Below are 27,908 nucleotides of genomic sequence, written 5' to 3' on the forward strand. Positions count from 1 at the left end.
GGCAGAAACGACCCCAACGTTAAATCCAAACCTCCGGTTTACGATAAGGTAAAAATAATCGGTGCATCGATTAATCGTGTCGAAAAAGATAATCGCACACGACTCGATTGAATCGGTAAAAATTAATCGATTTACCGATTATTCCGTATTATTTTTAAACGGTGCATTTGAAACCAAAATTTCGTAAATTTCAGCATTTAGTCTTAATAGCAGAAAAGTTTTTTAATTATTTATAGTTTCATTCGAAATATTTTTCAATTTCAGTACTGAGAAAAATTTTTAGTTCCGGTTGCCGCTCAGTCCTTGACTACTTTCATTTTTTATCAAAATCGAAAAATATAGTTCTAGGTAGAAAATGAAAATTATTTTCGTAGCTGTTACAAGAAAGTCTAGTATCCGTTACTATTCTTTCTCATTACGATCACTGTTGCTATATTTTCTTGCAACTGTTGCGAAAATTTAACGCCTGTGCAGGAATAAATCGACGTGAAAGCCTGTTTAACTAAAAAAGTAGAGAAAACCTCAGAAACTGATTTTGCGTTGCAATGACAAAAAAAGGATCGACAATAATTTTTCGTTTTTCGTAATCCCGACAATATTCAAACGGTTTCTTTTTAACGACACGTGTTTTACCGAATCTTTCTAGATACGATAACAAATGAAATTTTTATCCGGTGTACATGAAATAGGCACTCGGTAAGTAAGACGAATATAACAATTGATACTTTTATCGTATAAATTAATAAACATCGTATCGCTTCGTTCACGCGAGCAAGAAACGAAAACCGATCGTTAGAAAAAAATAATCGAGTTTGATAAACAATCGATTACTTTCGTCAAATCTCACAGCGAGTCCGGCTCTCCTCGACTTGCGACCGAGTCGAAGGACGTCGCAACTTCTGGAGAACCGCGTGTCGAGCGCAGGGGAGGAAAAGGTCTCGGCGGCGATCGGCGTCGACGTCGACGTCGACGAGGCCGACGTCGTCTCGCCCTGTGTGGAGGGGACGGAAGGACGGGGCAAAACGGGGCACCGGGGGTGGACCACGGGGGTAGCGTCCCTGAACGTATGGGTGGCCTGCAGCGCGATTGTCACGCGCCGACGGGAGGCGTGTTCTAACCAGAGTTGGGCAAAGCTTTGACGCCGTCGCCGTAGGTATAAAAGAGGTGAGTCCCCGGTGCATCCGCGGTATTGCCGATCCTACTATCCAGACAATTCGGCATCGCGAATTTCGCCACTTCCAGCCCTCTTCGCGCGCTCCTTATCCGCGTCGGATTGAACCTCGTTGTTTTTCCGAAGACTCTTCTCTCTCCGCTAACGATAACGGAAGGATATTTTACCACAGAAGCGCGTTTGTCGCGACGTAAGAATTTCCGGACGAAATATCGTACGGACTGATAATATACGTCGCCGTTGTCGCATTTTCTAATTAAAGAACAAGGTAAAATTATACTGCTGCGGAGAATTTTTAAAAAAAATTCTTTTCAACCTCCTTATCCTTTATATTTTTTGAACGATTTTAAGACATTTCTGATGTAATCATTTCGAGGTTTTTTTTTGTCAGCGTCGATTTTCGATCCATGTTTCTTGACCGAAAAAACTAAGCTCGACTCATTGTGGAGAATTTTCTTTCGATTTTTGTCTCTGGCAACTCGAGGCCAATTAACCAGAATCGAATGAAACTAATTTCTAAGGGTTTTAAAATTCAGGGATTTTAAGTGCATACAACGACGCGTGTGCAATTGTCTTTTAATGAAACTGTATAAGAAAATATTCTCGAAAAGCGATCGTAACAACATCGAATAATGACCGAATCGAATCTTTCCTGCTCTTCTCGTTTTTTTTCATCATTTGCAATCCTCGGTATCTGTTCACAGTTCACAATTATCGTATCTCAAAATGCTCAGTAACCGAACGAAATCTAAAATTACATCAACTCGCAGGGTGAAAAACAAACGTCATCAGACCTCCGAAATCTCTATCTCGGTGACCATTCAACCTCTCGATTATATCCCGACCTTAAAACCCGAGTCAACGAACTCTGACGAATCTCACACGTTACAGAAATGAAAGGCAATCGTCGATAAAAGTAGAGGATAAAAAAAAAAAAAATAAATAAAAGAAAAATAATTTACAAACAAAACGATAATCAATCATCAACAAAGCGAAATCAGTCGCCAGACACGAAGGAAACATGCATACAATACGACTCGAAAAATTTCCAACGCTTTTCGAAATGGAACGATGACGTAATTTTTATTCAGTCAACACCCCCCCCCCACCCCGCCCCGTTGCGCAGTGACGGTGTTAATGTTGGTGAAATCAAAGGTGAACTTGTTCTTCGGCCAATCGTCAACGAACAATTGCTTTGAGGGTATTCGAGACTGGAGGATTCATATCGCAGCTTACGACGCACGAATGAAAGACTCGCCAGAGGATTGAACGGATCAAGAGGGGGCTTCGGAAGTGTGATAAGAGGATCCGTTTTCGTCCGCGTTCCCCGAGGGTGATTTTCAATTTTCGATTGCGGCGGGGGTCGGGGGTGGGGGGCGAAAAGGGACGGCGGGGAACCGGGAACGTGGAACCGGGAACCCGGGAGGGAACCGGCGCGCCGCTTTGCTCGAAGCAAGTGTTGTGCCCACCGCGGCTCCGCCTGCCGCCTGCCGCCTGCCTGCCTTCCTTCCTCTACTACAATTCTGCCTCTGGCTCTCGGCTCTCCGGCTTGGCCAGTGAGCCAGACGGCCTGTTCGCCAGCTCAGTCTATCGGGCGGCCTCGCGCGCGCTGGCATACTAATAAATTGCTTATACACAAAAGCCGATTTTCACGCCTCTAATCGCGCGAGAGCTGCGATCCGCGGCCTGCGCCTCGCGATTTCCGCTCCCCCGAATCTCCACCCCTCACCCCGCCCTACCGCCAACACCCCCAGGGAAGAAAGCGAAAAATCGGGTACTGGGAGAGAGAATGAGAGAGAGAGAGAGAGAGAGACTGAAAAATTGTAGAAAAAGAAGGAAGAATGTTTAATCGTCGATCCGCGGTTTAATCGAGAAAAAAAAATAATAAATAAATAAATATCGTACCAATTTTTTTTTTTTTTTTTGCACCGCATTTCGCACGAAAATTCAGTTACCTCGAATATTTAATTTTCGATTTTTACCTTCTGTTTCGAGTCACTGTTTATCGGAACAGACGAAAAATATCCGCTAACAAGGATCGTTCGACGTTCCCGCCCTCACTGAGCTAACTCTCTTTGCACCCGTAGGGATTTGGATTAAACGGTGACTGGGAGAGAGAAGAGAGGGAGAGAGAGAGAGAGAGAGAGAAAAAGAGAGAGAGGCGCGGACACCCCCCACCACGAATATCATCTTCCCTCTCCGTGCCCCCTTCCAAACTGAAGGCGGGGGTTCACTCCCGCGCATCGAAACGACACGCGGGGTTCGCCTAAGACTCGGAGAACACGGTGGACTCCGACGTATCACGGTGCAGACTGAAAAGAGCGGCTCTACTTGCGGACTTCTGACTGCGGATATCGTAATCGACGCTCGTACCTGCAGCGAGATAACGCCGAGATATCAAAGAGGGAAGAGGAGGAGGAGGAGGAGGAGGAGGAGGACAGGAAAGGAAGGACAAGCGATTCGAATTTGTTTGAAACTTTTTTTTCATCTCTGACGCTGTTTTTTTTTTTTTTTTTATTTATTTATTTTTTTGGATCCTTTCTCTCTCGTTCGTTCATCTGTTTTTCGATCGCAAAAGAGAGAGAAGAAAAAAAAAAAAAAAAACAAACAAAAACAAGCCCGAGACGAAACGAGACGAAGAATAATTATCGTAAAGTACGAGTCTGCGGAGCGGAAGGAAGGGATAACGGAAGAAGGAAGAGGATGTAAAATCGTTTGTCAATTTGTTCGAACGTCTTGCGCCGCAGTTTTGTTCTTGTTCGTTTATTTATTTATTTTCAACCGAACCACGATACTGTATTGTCCGTATGAGAAGGATGCCGAAAGGCAACGTCGCATGCGGCGAGATTTGCGCCGAGGGGGGAAGGGGGGTGTTTGTTTTTCTCTCGGATTTCTTCAATCTACTTTGCGTATAACTGGTCCCGTGCGTGCGATTGCCAAAAATTTCACACGAGAGTATAACTGTGTGTTTCGAGAACGCCGAGGAAAAAATACATTCGCAATTTAAAAACAGAATAAAACGTAATAAATAATTGAAGAGGAGAAAACAAAAAAAAACAAATACGTGAAACGAACGAAAAGAGAAGGTGCTGGAACGAGAAATCTTAATCATGGTATTAGTGCGACTATTTTATACACGTATGTTACATACATACCGCAGTGACATTAACTCTCATTAACGCCCGTAAATATATTGCGTATACGCTCATAAAAGGTTATCTTCGTTCGTTCGCGGTAAAAGGAAAAGAAAAAAAAAACAACAATAAAACAAAAAAAAAAACGGAAAGATAAATAAAATAAAAGAAATAAGAAAACGACTCGCAAAGATTAAAGTTTTATCATTACCAACGTCAACTAATGCAGCGAAACGAATCTCGCAACGAGGATCGTTATACTCTGTGAGATTAATCGACTTTCATGCACCGTGCAAAGTGAATTGAAAAACGTGGTGCGTAAAAATCTTTGACACTGAGAGAAAATGAGTTAAACTGGTTCGAGTAAAAATTTGACGTACCGATCGTGAGTCGAGTTTGGACATTAAACAGCGCGCCATCGGGATTCTAGATTTGGCGGGAAAATTTAAACCACGTAAAATAATTGGCACATCGATACGTTACGCTGCTCGTGAGAGATTACGCTGGGTTCGATAGAATTTCGACGGGGAGAATAAGCCGCTTGATCGGTATGACGGGAATGCAGAATGCGCGTTTTGTTGATAAGTTTGTACGTCGCGACGGAATTGTAATAAACCGGAGAGTGTGAATTATCGCGAGTGTGTAACATCCGCGGAGATTCCGTTCGGTGTCTAAAAATACCCGTTATATATAGTATAACGCAGATGCATATACGTATGCGTATGTGTGCGTGAATAAGAGTATGCGCGTTTCATGAGAGAGGAGAGAAACGAGTGGCGTAAGAAAAGGAAAAGGTGAAAGAGAAAGAAGGAGAGTATAAGAAATAAAAAGAAAAAAAAAAGAAAAAAAAAAACGGAGGTACAGTGGAAATAAGGCGTATAAAAATACGTGAATCGTAAAAGAAGCAAGAAACCGGGTATACGTGGTGGAGATAAAAATAACAGAAGAGAAAATAACGTAAAGAAGAACGCGAGGAGGCATCGGAGAAAGGTGGAGGAGGAGAGGGAAAAAGAGGAAGAGGCATTGAAGGAAAAGGTAAGGAAAAACCGCCTCAAGAAATGTTCGGCGTGCCGCGAATACCGCCTTATTACATACCGCACCGATGGTTAACCGAGTATTTGTATCAAACTTTGTACCGCAGCTGCAGCAACGCCGGAGCCCACTAATTTTTACACGGTAAATCAGCCGAGGAACGCGGGAATAAAAGTGTAAAACTCTTGAGCGATATTGTGACAAGACGTTTCGAATGAAGATCAGCGGAAACGGAGTCGATGAATGAAAAAAAAAAATAAAAAACGACTTTCTACACCGCGTCGGAAAATAGACGAATCCGTTCTCCGGAAGTGTGAAAATAGCAAGTGTTGAGTAACACGTAATAAAACGGAGAGAGATAAAGAGAGAGAGAGAGAGGAAGTAAATTTTCCCGACTACAATTGTCTCGAATTTTCACCCTCGTGAAAAAATCAGTCTCTTGTATTATTTTTTATTTACTTTCCGTTTGGATGATAATATTCGTTCACAAGCAGGGGAGATTCGTGAATAATAGTTACGGTAACGATATCGCTAAAAGGAATAAATCATTCGAAGGGCAGATGAGATGTGATAATAAAGAAGGACGCGCGTTGGCAAGGAGCATCCCGGGAACATCCTGCGATTTCCGGAGGCTGCGTAATATCACCTCCGATTCGGGGGCGGCTCTTCCGTCGGGTTTCTGGCGCTGGGCGCCTGCGATGACGGCTTTGCGACGGGGTCGCGCAAAACCCCGCTTAAACTTCACCCTCCTGCTGTCCCTCCTCGCCGCCCTATTGCACGCACAATCTGCAACAGGTAAGATATAATCAACAATGGGAGAAGTCCTTGCTAATTTAAGGGTGATCAAGAGTAATCGATTATTTTTCTTTAAGCGTCAATTTATTGCAGCACAAGTATTAAATTTTCGCAACAGTTGCAAGAAAATATGGCAACAGTGATCGTAATGAGAAAGAACAGTAACGGATAGTAGACTTTCCGGCAACAGCTAGAAAACTAATCTTCATTTTCTTCCTAGAATTATATTTCTCGATTGTCGTAAAAAATGAAAATAGTTAAGGACTGAACGGTAACCGAAACTAAAAATTTCTCAGTGCTGATATTGAAAAATATTTTTAATGAAACTATAAATTATCGAAAAACTTTTTCGCTATCAAGACTACATACTGAAATTTACGAAATTTTGGTCTCTCATGCACCGTTTAAAAAAAAAAAAAAAACGACTCTCAGTGTTGGATTACAGAGAATATAGTCTTTCGAATTATATAAATAACTGCACTTTTTTACTCCCATGAACAATTCAATACAATATCAATTTATGTGATTAGAGTATCAATTATCATCATTGCTTCACTCACTAAGTACCTATTTGTACAATAAGTGAAAGACGAATGAATATTTTCACTGAAACTATAAATTGTCAGAAAAATTTTCCGCTATTAAGACTGCATACTGAAATTTACGAAATTTTCGATTTTATCCGCACCGTTTAAAAAAAAAATACGATATAATCAATTAATTTTAACCGATTCAATCGAGTCGTGTTCGATTATTTTTTTGGACTCGATTGATCGAGTATCTCTAGCTTGTTGGTGGTCATCGCTAACTTCCTGTACAAATTCCCTCTTTTCGCCCTTTTCGTACTGATGGAACCCGATAAGCGGTGAATTCAACGCCAAACTCGGTGAATTTATAACAAGATATACCCGAAATTTCGATGTATCAAAATTTTTCGCAGACTGTAATATCGAAGGACTTTTCAAGTGAACGAAACTTGGTGAACTATCCGAAATCACGAGATATTGACGAATAAGCAAAACTTAGTTCAGATCATCAAGCTTGATCCGTCGGTATTTTCGGAATCTACGTTTTAGTTAATCCAATTCAACGTCGAATTAACCATTTTTTCAATTCTAAGTTAAAAAATATTTAACACTGTTACAATTATTCCGATCAATTATTCTAGATCATAACGAAATAAGCAGGTTACAACTTTTTCCATTCGTAGAATTGAGAACCGAAAAAAAGGTTCAAAGATCCTCCTTCGATACAGAAATCAATTTCCTAAGAACCTTCTGACGATGATACAGATATTGTCACGAGACAAAAAACTAAATAAAAATTCGATGCGTAAAATCTTATAAAAACTTAAAACGATAAACTCGTCATCGAACAAGACGTTCCTCATTATCATTTACGAATAAAATAAGCTTCAGTTAATCGGAATTGGACAGTCATCGGCAAGTTAAATTTTTCTACCGTGAAAAGTTTTTAAAACAACGGTGATTCTTCTAACGCTCCGATGAAATTGGATGTTTAAACATTCAACCAGTACAACGAATACTCCGAGCTTCGGCGATACTTTGCCTGATCAACTTTCCGACCAAACGGTGCATTCCCCATTAAAAAACCCCGGGGTAATTTATTCGAGTAAAACTTTCTCTCCGAATAAATTGTAAGAATTATCTAAACCGATTTTGGGGGAGGTGGGTGAAATTAATTGCGTGTTCCGTAAAAACAGCGTCTAATAAAAATCTTAAAATCGAGACGAACGCCTCGTCGGTAGTCCTCCGGTGTATAAAATTCGGCACGCGTATTCATATGTACCCGAGAATCGCATCGTGGTGCAGCCTAAAAGTGTGCGTTTAACAAACGTACGATGGGAAGGAGCGAAAGAGCAAAGGAAGTAAGTAAGGAAATAAGGAAGGAAGGAAGGAAGGAAGGAAGAAACGCACGCAGGTACGTTTACCCGTTCGCATTGAACGCGCTGCAGTTTGCATTAGCATTGAATAAATTGCGGCTGCTGCAACGAGCAATGAGCCAGGTGCGCGTTACTTCGTGCATACGTGCATACGTGCATACGTGCATAGGTGTAATGCCGAAGTTGGGCTCGCGTTCGATTCCGATGCAGTTCGAGCCGCAAGTAAGAATTTTCAACTCCTTCGTTCCTCCTTTCTTTATTCCAATCAGCGATAACGAACCTGACGCGCCTCCGCTTATCGCCGATGTGATCGATCGTTATTACTTTATTTCATACGCCACGGGTTTATAATCAACGTTTTTTATACCCAGTAGAGCGGGAAACAATATCATTCGCAAATGCAAATCGCAAGGAAATTCAAAGGTTATCGGTTTTACAAACAAACGTATTTTCATTGACAGCACTTTTGTTTGTTAGAAATTAACCGTCGCAATTATCAGCAGCGATGAACTAATGTCTCAAAATTCGATGAAATTATTTGTTATTTATACATTTCAAAACAACGAATTCGAATTATATTATAATCATTAATTTATCACTTTCGTAAAGTTGCGGAACGATATGAATTTCGATGAAACGCTCTGTGGTCGTGAAACGAAATCTCCGATCTCTGTCACTTTGTTTAACAATATTTCAATTATTTTCATCTCAATTTGCGATATGTTCTCTCTGCAGGATTGAGAATTCTAAAAATTCCACACTGTAGTTTCGTTGGGGAATTTTTCTTACATGTCTGCTTCGAAAGAACAAAAGGTAAAAAAATTTATTTCAACGAAAAAACAATTTTTTTTCCCGGTTAGAATCTTTTTGGACAACGCTTTCGTATATTCATAGCGTGTGTAAATATATGGTCGTTGGAACTTATTATTTTTATGACGACGTAATATTATCGCAGGCATTAAACGAGACTGTAACGTATTTTATAACGCCCATATACATACATGTATTATATACGAACACACATGTTGTATATTCATATATATATATATATTATATATATTCCGCCGGGTATATAATTATCGAATAACTTCATATTCAATTCCGGACGTCTCCCAGACTATAACCTCGTTAAATATTCATGTAGGCATGTATAACGCGCGTTATTATACGGGTACAAGTCACACATCGGTAAGTGGGTATTATATCGACACGTCGTTAAGAACCGCGGCCCACCTATACACGTATAGCGCGTGTAATATATTATCAAGAGATCGATGCAGGCACAAAAAACTATACTCTAATTTACGCTTGTTGCTAAATTTGTTTTCAAACTCTGTCAAGATATTCTTTTCTTTACAGTGCTGCACTGAGAAAAATTTCATTTGTTAAAGTAACTGGAAAAATTCAGTAAAACAAGTATCGTTAAAAAAAACTGTTTGAATATTGTTGTAATGAAAAAATGTATTCAATTCTGCTACCGTTAGATAGCGGCTAGTTCGCATTGCTTCGTCGTGCACCTGCTGACGTTTACACCTATTAAAAAACAGGAGTAAAAAAACTTGATGATTTTGTCCGGAGACGGAAAGGACCACCGTGGGTTAATTGCATACAGCTGTAATTATGACTGAGGAGTAATTAATTTTTATTTTTTTTGAACATTTTCAAAGTTTTTTTTTCTTTCATTTTTATACGAATAATTTCATTTCGTCCGCAGCCTCTGCTTCTCCGTATTATGTAAACCAGGATTTTTAAAACGGAGTGAAATTAAATAACAAGGATAAAAAAATCTCACAACCGATTAAGTTTTATGGTTATCGGTTTTCTTGATTCCGCTTCGTTCTTCTGATTAGTTCTTTTTATTATTCATTGAAATAAGAAAATAAGCTTGAGGAATAAAAGTACAATATTATACGAGGAAAAAACACACATCTACTCGCAATTACGATCCGTCTGCAAATTGTTGCTGCTGATGCCATTAACCATGTAAAAACAACATGTCGTTAGAGTCCCAGTTCTAATAATCCTATCGTAATATCTTGTCGCGGTGATAATCTCGTCCGCGTGATCGCGATTACCACCGATCCCGATACATCAACACCTCGGTTATTTCCGGAGTTACGCATTAACATTCTTCACACATCAAACCGCCGACTCGACCATGTGCATTATATAATACATAAGTGTTCACCGCACAAGAACCGGCGATGTACGTCATCGTGATTCCCGAAGACGGGTGGAAATCGTCCGAGAACAGTCAACCGGAAGTACACGTAACTTGACACTGCGATGCAAGTATAAAGAAATTAAAGGACAATAAAATCCCAGGGATTTTCTCACAAAATTTACACGACTTTTGGAATGTCGAGTAAAACTGTTTCGACGTTTGGTATTTCAAATTTTTCAAAAAGCAACTTCGTGCCGAAAATTTTTACAAAATCATAATACGATCCGATTCCTCGTTTCGAATTTTTCTCCGTCTCATTGATGTCAAACTTTTTTTCAAAGACATTTTCAACCAGCGTACAAACCGAATTAGAATAAATTGCGCATGCGCCAGATCACGTGACTGAGTTTTTCACCCTCTCGTTATCAGGCCGACCAACTCATTTGCGACCAAACACGAGCAATGAACGTTGTTTGAAGTCTCGAGGTTGCGTCGCCTCGATAATTTGAGTCAACCGAAACCTGAGGGGTCTAAGTTTGAATGAACATAACCTCGAAACGCTCGCTCGTATCGACGGTTCCCTGCGTGGCGAAATCAGACAAAGTTGGCCAGCCTGTCTAAGCAGACGAAAAAGCAGACTCGGGCGCATGCGCACTCGAGTCTCCGGTTTCCTGAGACTGTCACGGTGTATGTATGTACTTATTGCTAAGGGCCCGAAGGAGAAGGGACTCGATGGAGCTGCTCCTCCCTCTCCTCCGATCCTCCGGGCCCAAGGGCTACGTCTGCACGTTTGGCTGCTCTCGGTTTTTTCTCTCCTTTTTCTGCATCTCTCTCTCTCTCCGCACTCGTAACTCTCTGTAGACTCGGTGCTTCTGGCCTCCCTCTCGTCCTGTTCCTTTTCTAATTTTCTTCTCCTCCTCATCCTCTTCTCGTGATCCGCACTCCGTGCCCAGTGACGCGGTGCAGTGACCGGCAAACCGCTTCTCCCTGCATCTCAGACCCGCTCTGGACCGCCATCTCTTGCACCCCTGTAGAAAAGAGGGTCTCTCTTCTTCCGTTTGCGATCGGCTTACTTGTACTCGGCAAAACCTGCTGTAGACGAATAATCGAGAACTTGGAGAATCGTTCCGGTTTACACGTTTAAAATCGTTCAACCTTCCAGAGTCGACAACGCTACCGTATGCACTGCGAAAAACTCGAATCCTGATTTCAGGAGCGCCACAGGTGGCCAATTTCGCATATCACCCGGTTTTGAACGCCGCTCGTATCCTCGTGCCTGCGGCTTGCCCTGTCGTAATACGTGTTGCCACCATGCCAACTCTCGCCGTTGGAGGTGATTTCGATCTTCTTCACTTTACGACCCGATGCTGCAGTTAGGCGATATAACCGCGGATCTCCGGAGTCGATAGACTCTTCACCAGACGTATTGTTGCGGTTGAATAAGTTGACCGGTACCTTCGGTACATCTGGATTGCTCACTTTAATTGACAATTCAACCCCTTTCGATTCATTCCCAGCCCAATAATAATTGTATGTCCTTGTAGCTTTAGCTACTCAGGAAATCGGTACGAAACAAAGTGGAAAGAAACGTGACGTATAAAAATTACGAAATAGAAAAGGGCTTAACCAGTTGCTGAGCTGAAGAACAGTCCCAGTTATCTGGGTTAACCCTTGAACGTAGTTTGTGACCTTCCGTTAGTATAACTCGTTATTCAGTCAGTCACTCAGTCAGTGAGCATAAAAGGGTCCGTTGACCGGTTGACCAAAAACCGCAAGGCTCTTGGTTATAGGTGGCAATTAAGTAACCCTAGAAACTCCGCAGACAGCTCTCTTGCGAACGCGAACGCTCGATTACACCTCTTCACATGTGTTACACGCGCATGCATTTCGCGGGAGAGACGAAGGGATATTCAGAAGAGAGAAGGAGAGAGAGAGAGAGAGAGATTATATCACCAGACGCACGGTGCGCATTACCACCACCACTACCACTTCCGATCAGCGTGGATCACCTTTCGCATTGCTTCAGCGATCGGCGTGCATTGCCACTCGTCGAGCTTTAAAAGTATCAAGTACACGATAAACGTCGACGTTTTTATCCTATATTATTGAGAAAAAATCGTCGTAATCGATTAAATCAGGTTTTCATGAAACGCTTGTGGTTGCGAATTGGCAACAATCTAAAATACTTCAAATACTTACACCTTCCAAGATTTAACAAAGTTTTTTCAAAATTTTGTTTCTTTTTTTTTTTTGTTACTTTAATTATACAGAATAATAGTGTGCTGGGTAAAAATTGAAAATGCGTTTCACAGCTGTAATAAAAAAGTCTGACATGCGTTATTCAGATTCTTTCTTGATATGGTCACTCTTGCATAATCTATCTTCGTATGACTGTTGCGATAATTTGATGTTGGTGCAACGATAGAATCATGTCAGAGTCTGTAATCGATAGATCAATGATGCAATAACAAGAAAATTGCATACTTATAACTATACATAATTACATTCAACGGTCACTTGTAACACATGTTCTCGTAATTGAAACCGATATTCAAAAGTTAGTTTAGATAAAATTCCTAGCGGCAAACTTGTTTTATTATGAATCTTCAGATAATTTGTGACGCAAACCTGTTACGTCAGTATTTATAAGCATTCTAAAATACTCCCGGAACCTTTTATCGCCTCGATTAGTTTAAACATTTGAAACGTTGGTGCCGCGATTGCCTCTCTGGGTCAGAAAAATAAATAGCAATTTCAACAGAGCTTAGTCTCGGAATTGAACGATCGAGCGAACAAGCGCACCGCGTTTAAAATATCGCGTCTATCGCGTACGGTCTTAATGTAAACCCATGCACAGGTATATGAATATGTACCAACCTCCAGCCGGCAGGTATAATACCTTATCGTAACTCGACACCGGATTTTATGAAATCATAATATATACGCGTGGTAGACGTACGTAGACGCATATCGCGGTAAATGTGTTTTAAATTATACGAGGATACGACGCAGCCATGCACCGATCCCCGCTGGGCACGCATTGCATCGCAGCTCGTTGCAGAATGCCATATTTCCTGGAAAGCATAGTAATCGTTGGACAATTGAAATCAAGATAGGTTACTTCCGGTTGTTGTTCACTCCCCTCCTCGGCGAACAACGCCATCACACTCCCGCAGGACGTGATCCCTGCGTGTGTAGAACCGAAACGCGTGTATTACCCTCGAATAATACAATGAGACCCGGCAAGCGTACTCCACGGACAAAATACCCAGTAACCGTTTCTGTACCGGGTCTCCGGTCTCTTCGGACTTTCGGAAATAGCGAAGTACGAAGAATCCGCGGTAGAATAAACATCCGAAACTGAATCTCTTTCCTCGGAGTCTACAATCATCCTCTAACGTGTCGAACCGACATTCGGGTTGAGCAACGTAAGGTCCAAGTACCCAAGTAAGACCAGGAACACAAGACCATACGGTACCCGAGTCTTAATTGTTCGAATCCCTAGACAATAATCCGATAGAATTCACGCAACTATCGCTTCAGGATCAAATTGGGTGTGAGAACAGTCATTTCGCTTGGCGATGAGGGCGCCAATGGTATGTGGATGTGATGGGATGGCGATCGGAGTTGCGACGATGAAACGATCGGACACCCTGTATCGGTTACGTGTGTACGTAACTGCAGTGGAAGAGTTCCTACAATTCATGTTCTCCTTGGGAGTTGTTATTGGTATAGGTGCATACCTAAGCAGTGACGGACCTCCTGCAACCTCGTACCGACTGCATTATAGACGCTGGGTTATAAGTACGCTGGGCTTTATTATTTCGTGCCGTTCTTGTACGCGATCAATCCCATCGATGAAAAAGAAAAGTGAGACAAACGGATACGCGCAAGACATTTTAAGGGATGATAGAGTGGAAATATGTCGTGTTGTTGGAAATGCGTCAACGCTTCCACGAAAAACAATCTGAGCGGCCTACTTCAGAAGGCATTCGTTGTACCTTAAATACACGAATTTATTTGAACTGCGTGACAATTATCTGCAGTTAAAAGCTTGATGTTATGTTTTAACTCGTATGCCAGGGACCATTCGTGTTTGGCGATACGCCAATGTCGGGGAGAGAAGCTCGGTGGTTATAGTGATTTGTGCTAACGTCGAGACGCGATTGTGTGAGGAATATTCAAAGTCTGTGCCGCGTTTCGTTTTTCCTTCACTTTTGGCGATTGAAGTTCAACTTCATCGATGACGAAACGCGAGGTGAATAAAAATATTGAAAATCTATAAAATCGTGCATTTTATACGACAGTGCAAATGGACGGAAAAATGTGAAGAAACTAGATACGAAATCAAGATTAACGTCGGTGCTGGGAAGAGGAAGAAGCTGGTTATTCCTAGCCGTGAATCTGGTGAACAAATCCGTGCGGTAACGAACGTGATACGAGGCTCGAGGTGTCCTGAAAATCCAAAGTAACAGCCTATAAGTTAACACACTCGATTCACCGATCATCCCCGTATTTATGACGTAGGCAAGACCTCCAGCACAGTTTTGTACCCTGCCGGTTCTCACACTCGATATGAAAGCAGCTATCAGGAGACACCGTAAACATCTGAATATATGCTCGAAGACTGTACGAAATGCAGGGAAACGTGCAGTCGCGAGGGATTGCGAAACGGGCATTCCGTGTCAATTCGGCCGGGTTTTAACCTCGCCATTTTTAATTTGCTTGAATATTTCTTGGGTTGTAGTAGAAAGTAGAGCCGCTGAACCAATTTTTTATTTTTCTCAGACATTCAGAAATCTCTCTACTTTCGTTCGAATTATTTTACCGTCTTTGAGCTCTTTGAAAATGTTCGATTCACAAAAATCAGTGTTGAAATTATGAGGAACGTGAGATTGATTTTTAGTAGGAATTATTGTCGCCCAATTGTACATAATTCCAGAACCGCGTTTTTCACACGGTCGATAATACGTAAGAAGTTTTTCAAAGTCTCAGAAGCGTTACAGATCGATTCGTGTACGAGCATCAGAAAAAAAAAAAAAATTTGAACCAAAAATAACCGAATCATTGTGGTATCGGCCTTAAAATTACCGGAACAGAAATACAACAATTTGAAAAAAAATTAAACCCATAAAAATGTTTGAATATTCACACCTAATGAATCGTTGCCTCAAAAAATACAGATCAAAATAATCGAATTCCTTACAGGCTCTATCATGACCTTAAAAAAATTCAAGCAAATCGAAAGTTGGCAGAGTTGGCACGGAATGCCCGATAGTTGGATACGTTACGCCGGGGGCTGAGACGGGCGCAGGTTCGGGGGTGGAGGAACCAGACGACGACGTTGTACTAGGTCGAGAGACGGGATGTGGGCCGCGGTCCGCGTCTCCGCCCCCCATCGCCGTCCCCGCGTCGCCCCTTCAACCCCTCTAAATAACCGGGACGACTCTCCAGACGGCGTGATGCTTGCGCTTCGCCGGAACGAGGGAGCCGAACTGGGCCAAACCCCACTTGACCCAACCTACCCTAAACCTTAACGAGGGTAGGAAACCGCCCGCCAAGTGGAGGGCGAGAGGTCCAAAATCTGCGATTCAATTTTCTAACCACGCTCCGTTTTTTCGACACGGGCACTTTTTTCAAACCAATTTGCGGCCGGCTTCTGAATCCTGATCAGGCAACTTGGAATACGGTCTGAATTTAGGCAAGACGCTTTTTTCCTCGTTCAACGGAACAAACAACCCTTGAATGGCTTATGAGGTTTATATACCTACAATTTCTTTTCTTTCTTACTTGGTGCTTTTGAAACTCGAATACCGAACTCCACTGTTGCAGTGCTAGATATGTTTTATTTATTTTTTTATTTTCTTTTTTCTCTTTATCCTCTTAATTGGTCTGAATTAAAAGTCAAGAAAAGAGAAAGAAAAGTGTAACCTGTCCCACTGACAGTGGTATAAATTGCACACGAATAAAAAAAAATCTTTACTTTCGCTCATCGTCAGATTAGTTTCTCCCACTAATTAGCCGTCAGGGATGTTTTTTCATTCGCATTGCCGAAGATTTTTCCCCGACTTAATCGTCTCGTCTTCCAACTTTCTGATTCATCCTTGACCTAATCGTCGGTCAGGCGTTTGAATTTTGGTAAAAAGGTGGCCAAAACACAAATTGTCAATTCTGGGATAAAAATAATAGCAGTAAATGTTAAAGATCTGTTTCATTGAGAGACACTGCGAGACTCGGTAGAGCACATCGAGTCCACGGCACGTATCAGGCTGTATCTCGGTCTATCCGGGTATATCTCTCGTTGTGTATCTCTCTAGTCGAGACTGCATTATCGGTGCATATCACCGTGTACTTTATTCGTCGGTTGGTCGGAGGAAAAGGTGGATAAGGAGGAGAAGGGTGGGTACGGACCTCGTTGCACGTTGAATAGCAGAATGCACCGAGCGTCTACTAGACTGTAACATTCCGTCCGGCTTTTTGCCAAGGAACGATTGTGTTAATTATATACTCGTTAGGACGTGTTATACCCGGAGCTAATTGTAAAATACTGGCGGGCTTGCCGGCCGGTCCTTCGTTGCGGTAAGGTTACGCTTTAAATCGACCCCCCTCGCATCCTTCGAATCTTTCCTCTTCCTCGTCGTTCCATTCCGTCCCCTCTCTTTTCAACCTTCGACTCTACGAAAGGCACAGGTTTTAATTTTGTAAAAACCGTCTTCATTCAAGCTGAATCATTTCCCAGAAATAGTCAATTTCGAAACGGTTGATTGTTTCTTTTTTTCAAAACCCTACGAAATTCGATTGCGGAAAATTTTTCTTCATTAAAACCCACATCGTTACACACCCGACGGCTCATGTTCCGACCAAAGTTTTTACCGTCTCTGTACATTGATTATCATCAAATGACATCAAAGAAGATTCTACAGAGAGTGAGACTGGCTGGGATCTCTTGGCACGTGATATAAGCCGTAGCGATTTTAATTTTACTTTAAAAACTTTTCGGTGTCCCCTATATTTCTGTATGAATATTCAATATGGCGGCTCAGTTACTCACTTCCGTATTAAATGTCATCGTCACGAAGGAACAAAATCGACTATTCTTTTTCCAACGGATGATTCGCCTGTTTGATAACAGTAATTAAACAGGTATTGACCAGGGTGGAAGAAGGTATCGACTGAAGTAGTGAAAAATTGAAAAAGATAGGTTATGTAATACGATTCATCGCCCGAAAGAAAGAAGATCTGTGACTGGCGAGAAAGTCTACCTACTTTTACTCTGTGCCTACCGCTTTATTTCAGAACCGTATGTTCTATTAACCGCGAGCCAGGAGACAAATTATATATATATACATATATATATATATACACACACACACACACACATATGCATATGTGGGTGTGCATAATACAATCGGTGCCGACAGAAGCTAAAAACGAAACGACCCAGGGGCTCCAGAGTGTGTTTGGTATGAACAAAACGACGCGACCATCGGTCTGCGATGCGATGCGATGCGATGCGATGCGGCAGTCGCGGTGCCCGAAGCCAGCGAGGAGTGACGTTGACACGTTGACGTTGACGTTGACGTTGACGCCGAAGTTCGTGTCCTTCTTCGAGACGGTCGTCACTCCTCTATGTGCCACATTGCACTCCACCTTGCACACGGACACATTCGCACACGACTCGTCCGCCGACGCGTACTCCACGGTTTCCGTGAAACCGTACATGCAGAGAAATTCTCCTCAGTCGCACATATCCCGGAATCCCAAGTATCTTGTTCGATGCCAGTCCGTTGCTGCGGGGCCCCGTCAGCATAACCAGACAAATGAAGTGTGGCAAAAAATGGTGGCCCCGATTTTCAACAATCCAGTCGTAGAAAGGATCGTGTGAAAACGTATCGAAATCAAGGAATCGGACGCTTTGTATCCGCGCTTGGGCAACGGCCAGGCTTAATTATACAAACATCTCTCACAAGTGATTTACCGATTTCGAATTAACGCGAGGCATATCGAACTACTTCGGATACGGTCTCATCGGATCCACGGTTTTTTAGCTACTTTTAGTGATTACATGTCGGGATTTCAGGGTGGGGGTAAAAATGTAGAAAGATAGAAAAATCCAAGAGCTGCAATATTGAATTTTGATAAAAGCGAATACTTAATATATACCATTTAAATATTTTGAAACTCGAAGTGTGGAAAAGTAAAAGATTAGAAAGGTCGGAACACGGAATGCCAAACTGTAGAATCGTCAGAATTCCACTCAATAATATGTAATCGAATACAGATTCTCCATTTTGCTGTTCCATATCTTGACCTTTCTATACTTTCTCTTTCTGTATTTCGAGTTACCTACCATGTTTTCAAGTTTCAGTACTTGAACTTTCGACATTTTTGAATTCTGCGAATAAGATTTTCGTGTCAATGAAAATTCGATATTCCGGTCCTTGTATCAATCGGCAATTCAAATTTCTTACACCAATCCAAATTTCAAGAATTCCGGGATTGATTTTAGTCCAATGATGAATGCGAGTGCGCCTGGAATTCAAGATGAAAATTCTCCAGGTTTTTGCCAACATTAAAGGTCAATTTTCTGCCGACGCATAGCGACCAGATATTTCACCGTGTACCACAGCTCGCATTTCTGCATAACGAGCTGGGAAGCGAGCGAAGGCTGATGGCGTGTTCCACGTCCTGCGCCGTTCTCCTGCATCCTGCATCTGCAATCTGCATCCATCAGACTCAGGGTACACGGTGTCTAGGCTCGGCTAGAATATCGTGTAGAAACGAGACGTTGAAGTGCATAATGGTGCCTGCTGTGTGAGGATAGGTAGCCTCGTGCTACTTTTCCGCAGAGCGCAGCGCTAATCGTTCACTTCTCTCTCTCTCTCTCTCTCTCTCTCTCGCTGTCGTTACTCGACGGTTAATTATATAGCGCGATTTTCTAGCCGGTCTACGCGAGTCAGCTAAGCTCCACATTCCGATCAGCGCAACAGCGGCAGAACGCCGCATACCCTTCGGCGATCTTGGGCGATTTTAATGCGCCTAGATCATGCTTCAGTTGCCTCTGATCGTCGGTGCGCTGCAACAATTCCCACCACATTGCCGGAATACCCGTACGAATATTGACGGCTCGACTTTAACAATGAAAAATTGACGAATACCGAACAGCTCGCGGATTGCGCTAACAAGTAACTGGATGTCGACTCCGTTCGCCTGCGGAGACTTTGCTATATGAGACAGCAAAATCCCACTAGAGCTATGGCGATCGCGTAAGAATCACGACAAGAATGACGAAGGAAGAAAAATCACGGGTACACTGGCTACAGTAGAACTTTGCATATTTCACGGACTTTGACAGCTGCAGCACACCGATTGCGCATGCGCCAAATCGTGTGACTTCATTCGTAGTTTCGACTGACTCGCACCGGGTTCTGATTTGTTTGCGTGTCTGTTTGACCGACACATTTTCGTCCAAATGGTAAGGTAAGTGTACCAGATATCCACCCAGTTCCAACTATTGATCTTTTTTCGTCGTGTCTGTTTGATCCTTAGTTCTAAAATTACCAAAAAATAACTTTCTAGTGTCTAATCCTCTTTCAATTGGTTTTAGTCATCGAGAAATTCACAATTTGCACAGTCAATTTGTAATCTTGGAAAATAAAAGGGTCAATAACTGGTACACTTAGCTGAGCTATCGAAATTCGGAGGCGTCTCGAAGCTGTGTTTTCTTGGTAACTTTGGATAGCCAAAATCTGACGGTTCTATGTTCAAGCTGACATAACCTCGAAACGCTTACTCGTATTGACAGTTCGCGCTGGATCCCAATCAGAGTTGGCCAGCCTGTCTAAACAAAGGAAAAACTTTGCGCAGGCGCACTTGAAAGTGCGAGTCGAGTAACCGGTGAGGTTCTACTGTAGTAAACGTAGATGTGAAACTAAGGTCTGGGTCCGTACTCAAAAGCATTTTGTTGGTCATTAGCATGACTGGTATTACTGAATAGTTCGTATACAGGTATACGTATAAATAAAATTACTGCTCGCTATTATAACGTAACGGTTAACGGAATATATACATTTTTTTTCTTTTTTCTTCAATGGTTGACTCTTTTTTCTATTTTCCGTTTTTTCTTCTTCTTTTTCATACGGTACTCTCAACATTGGACTGCCGTTATTCCCGTGCACGGGATAATTTTATAACTGTTCACATATCTCGACGTCAGCGTCTACCAAATTTCTCCTCCGAACTACGGTCTCTAATCGTTGCATCAACGAATGGGGTTAAAAACACTAATCGTCCTCGGCACGGACCAGACGGATAAATCTTAAAATCGTATCACCGTGGACTCACGAATGCTTGCTAAAAAAAAAAAAACAAAACACCGTTTCTTATTTCAGGCGGTATCTGTTGGTCTTCTATCCGGAACGGCAGATGCACGGAATTACTGGCACAAGGAATATCCCGGAAGGATTGCTGCGCCTCGAACACCGCAGCAGCCACTGCCTACTCCGATGAAGACTTGGACAGCGGTACCCTCTTCTTCTGGAGGGTTTTAGGGGGCGGCGTGCCCTGCCGGCCTTGCCGAGGTGAGTTTAGACCCTGACAACGAGTAGCCGACAAGGAAAGTATCGGATATGGATGAAACTTGGGGTAAAAAACATCCCTAGACGTTTAAGTGGAATATTCCGTGATCTCGAGGTCTGATACTCTCCTTGTGAATCGCTAATCCCGATAAATGGTCACCATTCACCGTCATCTGACATTCTTCGTTCGCCTCGTTCCCGCCTCAACTATTTATCCTGACGCAGAAACTTGCACGGAGGTTCGCTGCGAGGAGGGAAAGAAGTGCATCGTTCGTCGGGGGCGGCCGAGGTGCGTTTGCAATTCTGATTGCAAGGCGCCAAGAGGTGGTGGAGGTCCGGTTTGCGGAACGGACGGACGGAGCTACCGGAGTCTTTGCAGGCTTAAGAAACGGGCCTGCAGGAAGGACAGCCACGACCTGGCCGTCGCTTACAATGGCCACTGTCAAAGTGAGTATTTGACACAGATAAGACACAACTGATTATTATATACTCCGCTTCGTTTCCCACGACGTAAAATGGATACTTTTTTTTATAAATAAAATCTGATCTAGATATGATTTTAAATCTTTAACCGAGGAGACATTATTTAAATTATATACTCAATGGAGTCACTGTAATAAAGGGTTATGGAAAAGCTGTGCCGCAAATTGAGTATCATCAACAGACGATGATGATCAGATTTCAATTTTCAAGACAACGGTTTCATTTACGTTCACTAAAAAAGAAAAAAGAAAAAAACACGACTCGGCAGGTCATTTTTCAGTAAAACGAACACCTCATGTTCAGTTATATAACCGTTGCGGTGGATGTATAGTTAGTTGGTAATTCAATAACGATAACTTTTAGCACAAAAGTCGTCGCTGCCACGAAGCAGGCAGCTTTTTCTAGGGGGATAACAGTCTTGATGGTTGATTTGAGAGGGGGGAGCGCGTTTTGCGAAAGTTATTAACGACCTCCACCAAGGGAAGTAACGCGTCAAGTGTCGGGCAGGTTCGTGCACGGGGGTGCGTTGCGGTCCGGGTCGAAGCTGCCTCCTCGACCAAAACCTGAGTCCGCACTGCGTGAAGTGCGCCCGGAGGTGTCCAGCCCCCTCGGTTCAGGGCCGTCACGGACTTCCCGGGATTCACGAGGCCCTTCAGGCCGCAGGGAATCGGCCAGTATGCGGAGCCGACGGAAACACCTACAAGAGCGCCTGCCATCTCCGACTCGCGGCCTGCAGAGCTGGACGAGCCATTCCCATCGCTTATAAAGGACGATGCAAACGTGAGTCGATCATTCGTTCATTCATTCTAGAGTCAAGACCTGAACATCCAACGTTCGAAATTGCCGCCATTTTCATCTTTCATGCCCGACAGAATTTTCTTTAGTTTCTTTTTTCGTCAAAGAAACTTGTCTAGGCAATTTTCCCGCCAAAATTTGATGAAACTTTTTTTTCACATACTCAACGAGATGTTTAAAGACCCGTGGAATCCACAGTACCAGTGACGCGTAAATGAATTCAAATTGTTCAAAGTACGAGCGTCATGTTCAAAAAATTTTAAACCTGTACCTGTAAAATTCCACTAGCATGATACTTGTAAGTCTAGACTTCGTTCGATACAAGATGACGAAGTTGTAGAAGATCGAAAAAGAACGTGGTGCGGTAGTACGGAGAAGATGAATCGAGGTCGAACAAAGTGATAAATAATATTGTGCATAATTTCGCGCGTACGCAATGCACAGGATGTTCAGAGATCGGGTCTTGGGGGCCATCTTTACGGTAGCGGCTGGAATTAATATCCATGCATTCAGTTGCGACCGCAGTCCGGATTATATGCAATTTATATAGCTGGGTGGGCCCTGTTTGGGCCTCTTTTTTCCCGCCGCTCCCGGCAGCTATAAGGATCCAGAAGATCCGCAGAGAGACGTGGAACGGTGTCATTACGCATAACATACCAGACACTTCTGGCGTGCCGTTTCGCTGAACGGAAAATAAAGAAGGTATAAAAATTACGGTGAGGACAACGACGACGACGATGGTTATGGTAACAATGGTGATATAATGGTAATAAGGAAAGAGGAATGAGTTAAAATCGTTGAGGTCGAATGTGACCCACAGTCCCATTGAAAAGTTAGTCAAGGAGAAAGAACCGTTCGGAAAATCTTCAGCAATGTTAATTGCTTCGATGATAGTGAACGCGAACAAAAAAGTATCCCTAGGTACGGTAGTGTGACAGAAGTGATTATATACAAGTACAAAGCTCGAAGAACGCGTTTCGTCTCTCAGAGCAAAAATGGACGTGAAAAAAATTCGACTCGTGTCATGACGCGTTACGAACGTTTTTAGGTACCATGGTCTTGTCTATACAGAATTTCCAGTGTACCGATTGGATACAGAACTGCCAAAAAAAAATAATTTATAAACAAGAATCGTACGCCTGGGAATGTTTTGTTCCACCAACGAAACAAAATTTTGGATTCGAGGTAAATTCGGGTTTCTAACATTTTTCCAATTGCAAATCAACCGGTGCTAAACCTGGCCAAAAATGCGAAGGCTTGACGTTCGTCAAAATGGAATACTCGTCGAGTTGTTCCGGAAAAATGTAAAGTGCACCGCGACGGTATCGATGGTATGCAAGAACGCCGTTGCCTGCGTCGCGGTCTAAATATAGGTTATTTAGGGCCAGGAATAGCGAGGTCGTAAAAATAGAATTTAACATTGCCATAAAACAGCTGACGATGCCTGAATTCCAAGTGAGAGGAGGCCTTTGAGAGAGAGAGAGAGAGAGAGAGAGAGAGAGGAGGTGCCGTAACTGCAGGTTACCGATGTCGTTTTTGCCTGACCAATATCTGGCAGCGTCTCGACATCGCGGCGTTGGGCATCGTAAGGATCGACCGTATAAGGGGAATGAAGAAAGAAACGATGCAAAGAAGGCAGAGGATGAGAAAAAAAATCGGCGATAGGAGGGAAAGAGAGAGAGAGAGAGAGAGAAAGATGTAAAAAAATACGTACGCATCTCGCTAACGCACCACGGCAATATACATATACCAGCGCCGTTTTGCATCGGAATTAGCCTTATTGTTGCCTGTTTGCAATCCCCCGAATCTTGGCAGGTGCTGTAAAGTCCGAAAGGTATGGCATTCATAAAGAGAGAATCTTTCCTCGAATAATAATTCCGCCTATTCGATTACCGTATATACACATACCCTGCATACGTGTCCTCTGTACATATGTGTAGGTACGTATAACGCATGTATCGCGAACACGCGCTCCGCAATCCGAAGGGTAAGAAGCCACGAGTAAAAAAGCTCCCTCACCTCCCTCTTTCTTGCTCTTTCTTCACTTTCTGTTGCACGAGCTCGATCATTTCCTACACAACTATAACGAACGAACCTCATTTGCTACCAATCGTCTTACAATCGATTCCAACGATTTTTTTCCCCGCTCCGACTTCTCTTTTTTCTTTCTTGTATACCTTTCTCGTACGCTGCTTTTCTAGACATTCCTAGATTTCGATCTCGATAGGTTATCCAACCCAATTGGAAACAATGCGAGTTCTGTATATTTACACTATACGTATAAGTTATTGTACATTCAACTGAAACAAGTGGAAGCTTCGGTTAATTCGAACCGACGCCGCGACGCGACATTCGTAACTACGTCGTTGTTTTATGAGGAGAAAAAAAAGCTCGACTGTTTAACTAATCGCAGCTTTCGACTTGAGCCAATTTCTCAGATCCTATGAACGGTTAAAATTAATTCGATTCTGCTCTGTAAAAGTGTCGAAAACTTTAGAAATTAAAAACACGATTCCCGCCCTGAACGTAATTCTAGAAATCGTTGACACGGAAATTATTTCCAAAAACCACGTAAAATATTTCTTCTTCCTCCGTTAACCCTACTCACCCTACTCGTGATTTTCGACTCTTCAAATTTCCCCCCTCACCCCTAATTCGCATTGACGCAAGACGTCGCTTGGTGCCAGCGCCGATCAGACGGGGGTGGTCGCGTGTTCGGGGTTGGGACAGGACGTCGCGTCGCGCTCGGGGCGTCCGGTTCTGGTGACCTTGCGACGTCCTTGCTCCCGGGTTCGTTGACCGAGCGTCGCGTCGCCCACGCGACCGAAGCAGGCAGGGCCCCAACTTGCCCAAAAACTCTCTCTCTCTCTCCTTCTCTCTTTATCCCTCTCTATCTCCCCCGGTGCCAGCGACCGGTAACTGCAGCGCCGTCAGTCCTTACGACGGGACGCCACCGCAACCAATCACTCCGAAAATAAACCGGCGACGCCGCCGCGTCGATTTCTTATGCAGGGCACAGCTCCCTCCATCCTCTCCTCTTCCTCCACGCGGTAAACCGACCCGCACGCGATGTGCTCGTAGCCTTGACGGTCGATGGATTGAAAAAAAAAATAATAATTAATAAATAAATAAATAAACAAACCAATGTGTCGATAAATAGACAAACGGCCAAGCCATTTTGCGAACACGTGGAGCGGAGCAGCGAGGCTGATATGTGATAAATATTCAAAACTACCGCAAGATATTCGATAAACTTTCGATTTCCGAGTATTCAATGAGTACAGCTTCCCTGATAAATTGTTTCATACGAGAGTCTTGGAATACTGAGCATCGGACCGCGCATGCGCCAAGTTTTTCCAATGTATTATACAGACAGGCTCGCCAACTCTGTCTGGTTCGACCACTGCGAAAACTGTCAGTTATACGTGCGAGCTTTCAAGATTATGTTGATTCAAATGCGGACCCGTCACGATCGGATGTTTCAAACTGTCAACGCAAAATAACCTCGGGATTTCTGCCAATTTTCTAGCTCGCGTCTCGCCGTAACTAGGTTGATCATCCTGACAAGCGGACAAAAAACGACTCGGCGGGAATTTCTTGAATCTTCGAATGAAATCACGTGACTTGATGCCCGTGCATTTGGCGGGTCAATGCGATAATACAGAGTTTTTACACACGTTTTCCCCGAACAAGGACCAAAAATTCCCTGATTCAACGACAAAGGCAATCAACAAGTGTTGATTTAGAACACGGAGAAGAAAACACCTAAGCAAAACAAATAAATTATAGACCAGGATTTTTTCGAGTGAGAAGAATCTTCTGGCACAATAATCGGTCCGAGTCCGCAGCACTGAAGGGCTTTAAAATAATGCTCTTCGTTCGCTATGAAGGGGGAGGGGGATTAATAATAATCGGGAAGTGCAGGATTAGACAACGCAGAAGCAGCAAAATGAAAACAATCTCGACAGCGCGATGATGATACGCATACCTACTATGTAAACAAAGAACGTGACCCGGCGATCTGGGAATGCAAACTTGAGGACCGATATACGGAACGCTTACTACGTCTGAACGGGTATCGTTGTTGGTATCTGGAGTAAGTATATATGTATACATGTACGTATATACCCATGTATATATATACAAGAAGAAGCTGCTGCCTTGCCGTAGAGCGAAAGGGGATCGGTGCCCGGTGTCTCGGTGGGTAGATAGGCGCCCGTGCCTACCGACGGGGTCATCAACTCCCATCTCCCGGATGGCTGGATGTAAACAAGGTTGAGCGTTACGCGCCCTGGGCCCTGGGCCCCACTCGTGACTCCTCGCAAGCACACAGGCGCACATTCAGCCGGTGCAGGACGAAGAGACCGTCGGAGTGAGCTGCGAAGGGCCTCGCCGAGTCTCCAGGCAGCCGAGTCCGCGATGCCTGGGCCCCAGAACTTGGCGCTGTGCTGCGGTGCAGCGGCTCCGTTGCGTCATTCTTTTTGCAGTACTCACCGTGCATGGGCCTCACCGCCACCCCCCCCCCTGCCCCTGCCCCCTCCCCCCTACCTCCTCCCATTCCCAGTCGCAAACTCTGCCCCAGAGTTTAATGCCTTCGACGGAGATCCCCGCGCTTGCTTCCCCCTCGCCCAGAATCACCTTTGCGGATGACGTACCTACCGACGTGCATTATACACCGAATGTAAACACTCCCTGAGAGGCCCAAACCTCCATCCGAGACTTGGCGGAACGTCACGGTTTGTCTTCACGAAAATTTCATCTTCGATCGGAGGAAAGTCCGAGAGCTTTTCTTTGGCTGTGGGTAAAAGTTCTTATACCTTGGACCTGTTGAATTATGGCAAAGCTGGATACGGGAAGAGAACATGGTCGAGGAGTACGAAACGTTCATCTTCCAGACGCCGCGCAACCCCCATGAAACCAGTTCACTTCTACGCCACACCCGAGCTCAAGACAATCGACGAAACGCTATGACCGAAACGAAAACTTAATAATCCGGTTATGACCGGACAGCACGGCGCGAGCTGCGATCATCATTTCGAGGCATTTTCTCGACCGGCAATGAGTGGCTCGAATTACAGGTATGCCTCGAGAAGAACGCGATTATGGAATGAGGAATCATGAAGTATCATGAGGTATCATGAGGCTTGATTCTTCGGTGCAATGCAATTTCGAATCAGCAAGTCGAGTCACCGTCGTCTGGTCTTTGGACCCAACATCATGGCGGACTGTAAAATGGATTATGACGTGTGAAAATCTGAACGTTTGTGGTCGACACAGTCAGTCACGGGCAGTTTTAAATGATGCGAGCAAATACTGCAGAGCAGTCACCGAGGCGATGAGCAAACTACGGAGATAGTGAATAAATCGCTGGTACTCGATGTGCGAGTGTTTAAAACGCGGGAAGAGCCCGAAATACATCAAAGGAAGCAAAGAATGGCTATTAAAGTAGTTCATTTTTTCACTTTTGTTTCTCTAGGAGTGCCACTAGAAAAATTTGCCAAGTACAGAAAAAAAAAAAAAAAGAAACAGTGAAAAATATATAAAAAATATTTTCCTACCTCCTCCAGGTGTTTTTCCAGTAATTGTCACAAATTTTTCGAGCACTACCTTCAGAAAATCGAAACAAGGTTCAAAAATAACCACCCTAACGGATGGATCGCGATGCTACGGTGACATTTTGACGTCGTGCGGTAACCTCTGACAGTACTTGCACGTAAGCGTGGAAAAGAAGATAAGCGAGTGCAGTGAGAGCGGATGAGGAGGAGACGTGGAGCACTTAGCACCTCGAAGTGACCGCGAAGAGGAGGGTATGCACACAATGCCTCGGAACAGCGGTCGCTGAGCAAATAAGCAA

General features: G+C 43.5%; 1 protein-coding gene across 4 annotated transcripts in view; it reads left to right on the top strand.

Annotated features, from left to right (window-relative positions):
- Positions 1 to 2,752: 2,752 nt before the first annotated feature.
- LOC124188070 (follistatin-A) overlaps positions 2,753 to 27,908 on the top strand; it is a 33,329-nt gene continuing 8,173 nt past the window's right edge. For 3 of the 4 annotated variants that reach the window (XM_046580412.1, XM_046580413.1, XM_046580414.1), the window contains exons 1-4: positions 2,753 to 6,132; positions 20,591 to 20,779; positions 21,002 to 21,223; positions 21,767 to 22,039. In XM_046580412.1, the coding sequence (XP_046436368.1) occupies positions 5,808 to 6,132; positions 20,591 to 20,779; positions 21,002 to 21,223; positions 21,767 to 22,039 (1,009 nt within the window). In that variant the 5' untranslated portion in view covers positions 2,753 to 5,807. The remainder of the gene's footprint in view (positions 6,133 to 20,590; positions 20,780 to 21,001; positions 21,224 to 21,766; positions 22,040 to 27,908) is intronic. The other variant, XM_046580411.1, reaches the window with a different exon arrangement.

The sequence above is a fragment of the Neodiprion fabricii genome, chromosome 1, assembly GCF_021155785.1.
Source record: "Neodiprion fabricii isolate iyNeoFabr1 chromosome 1, iyNeoFabr1.1, whole genome shotgun sequence".
In the NCBI taxonomy this organism is placed as follows: Eukaryota; Metazoa; Arthropoda; class Insecta; order Hymenoptera; family Diprionidae; genus Neodiprion; species Neodiprion fabricii.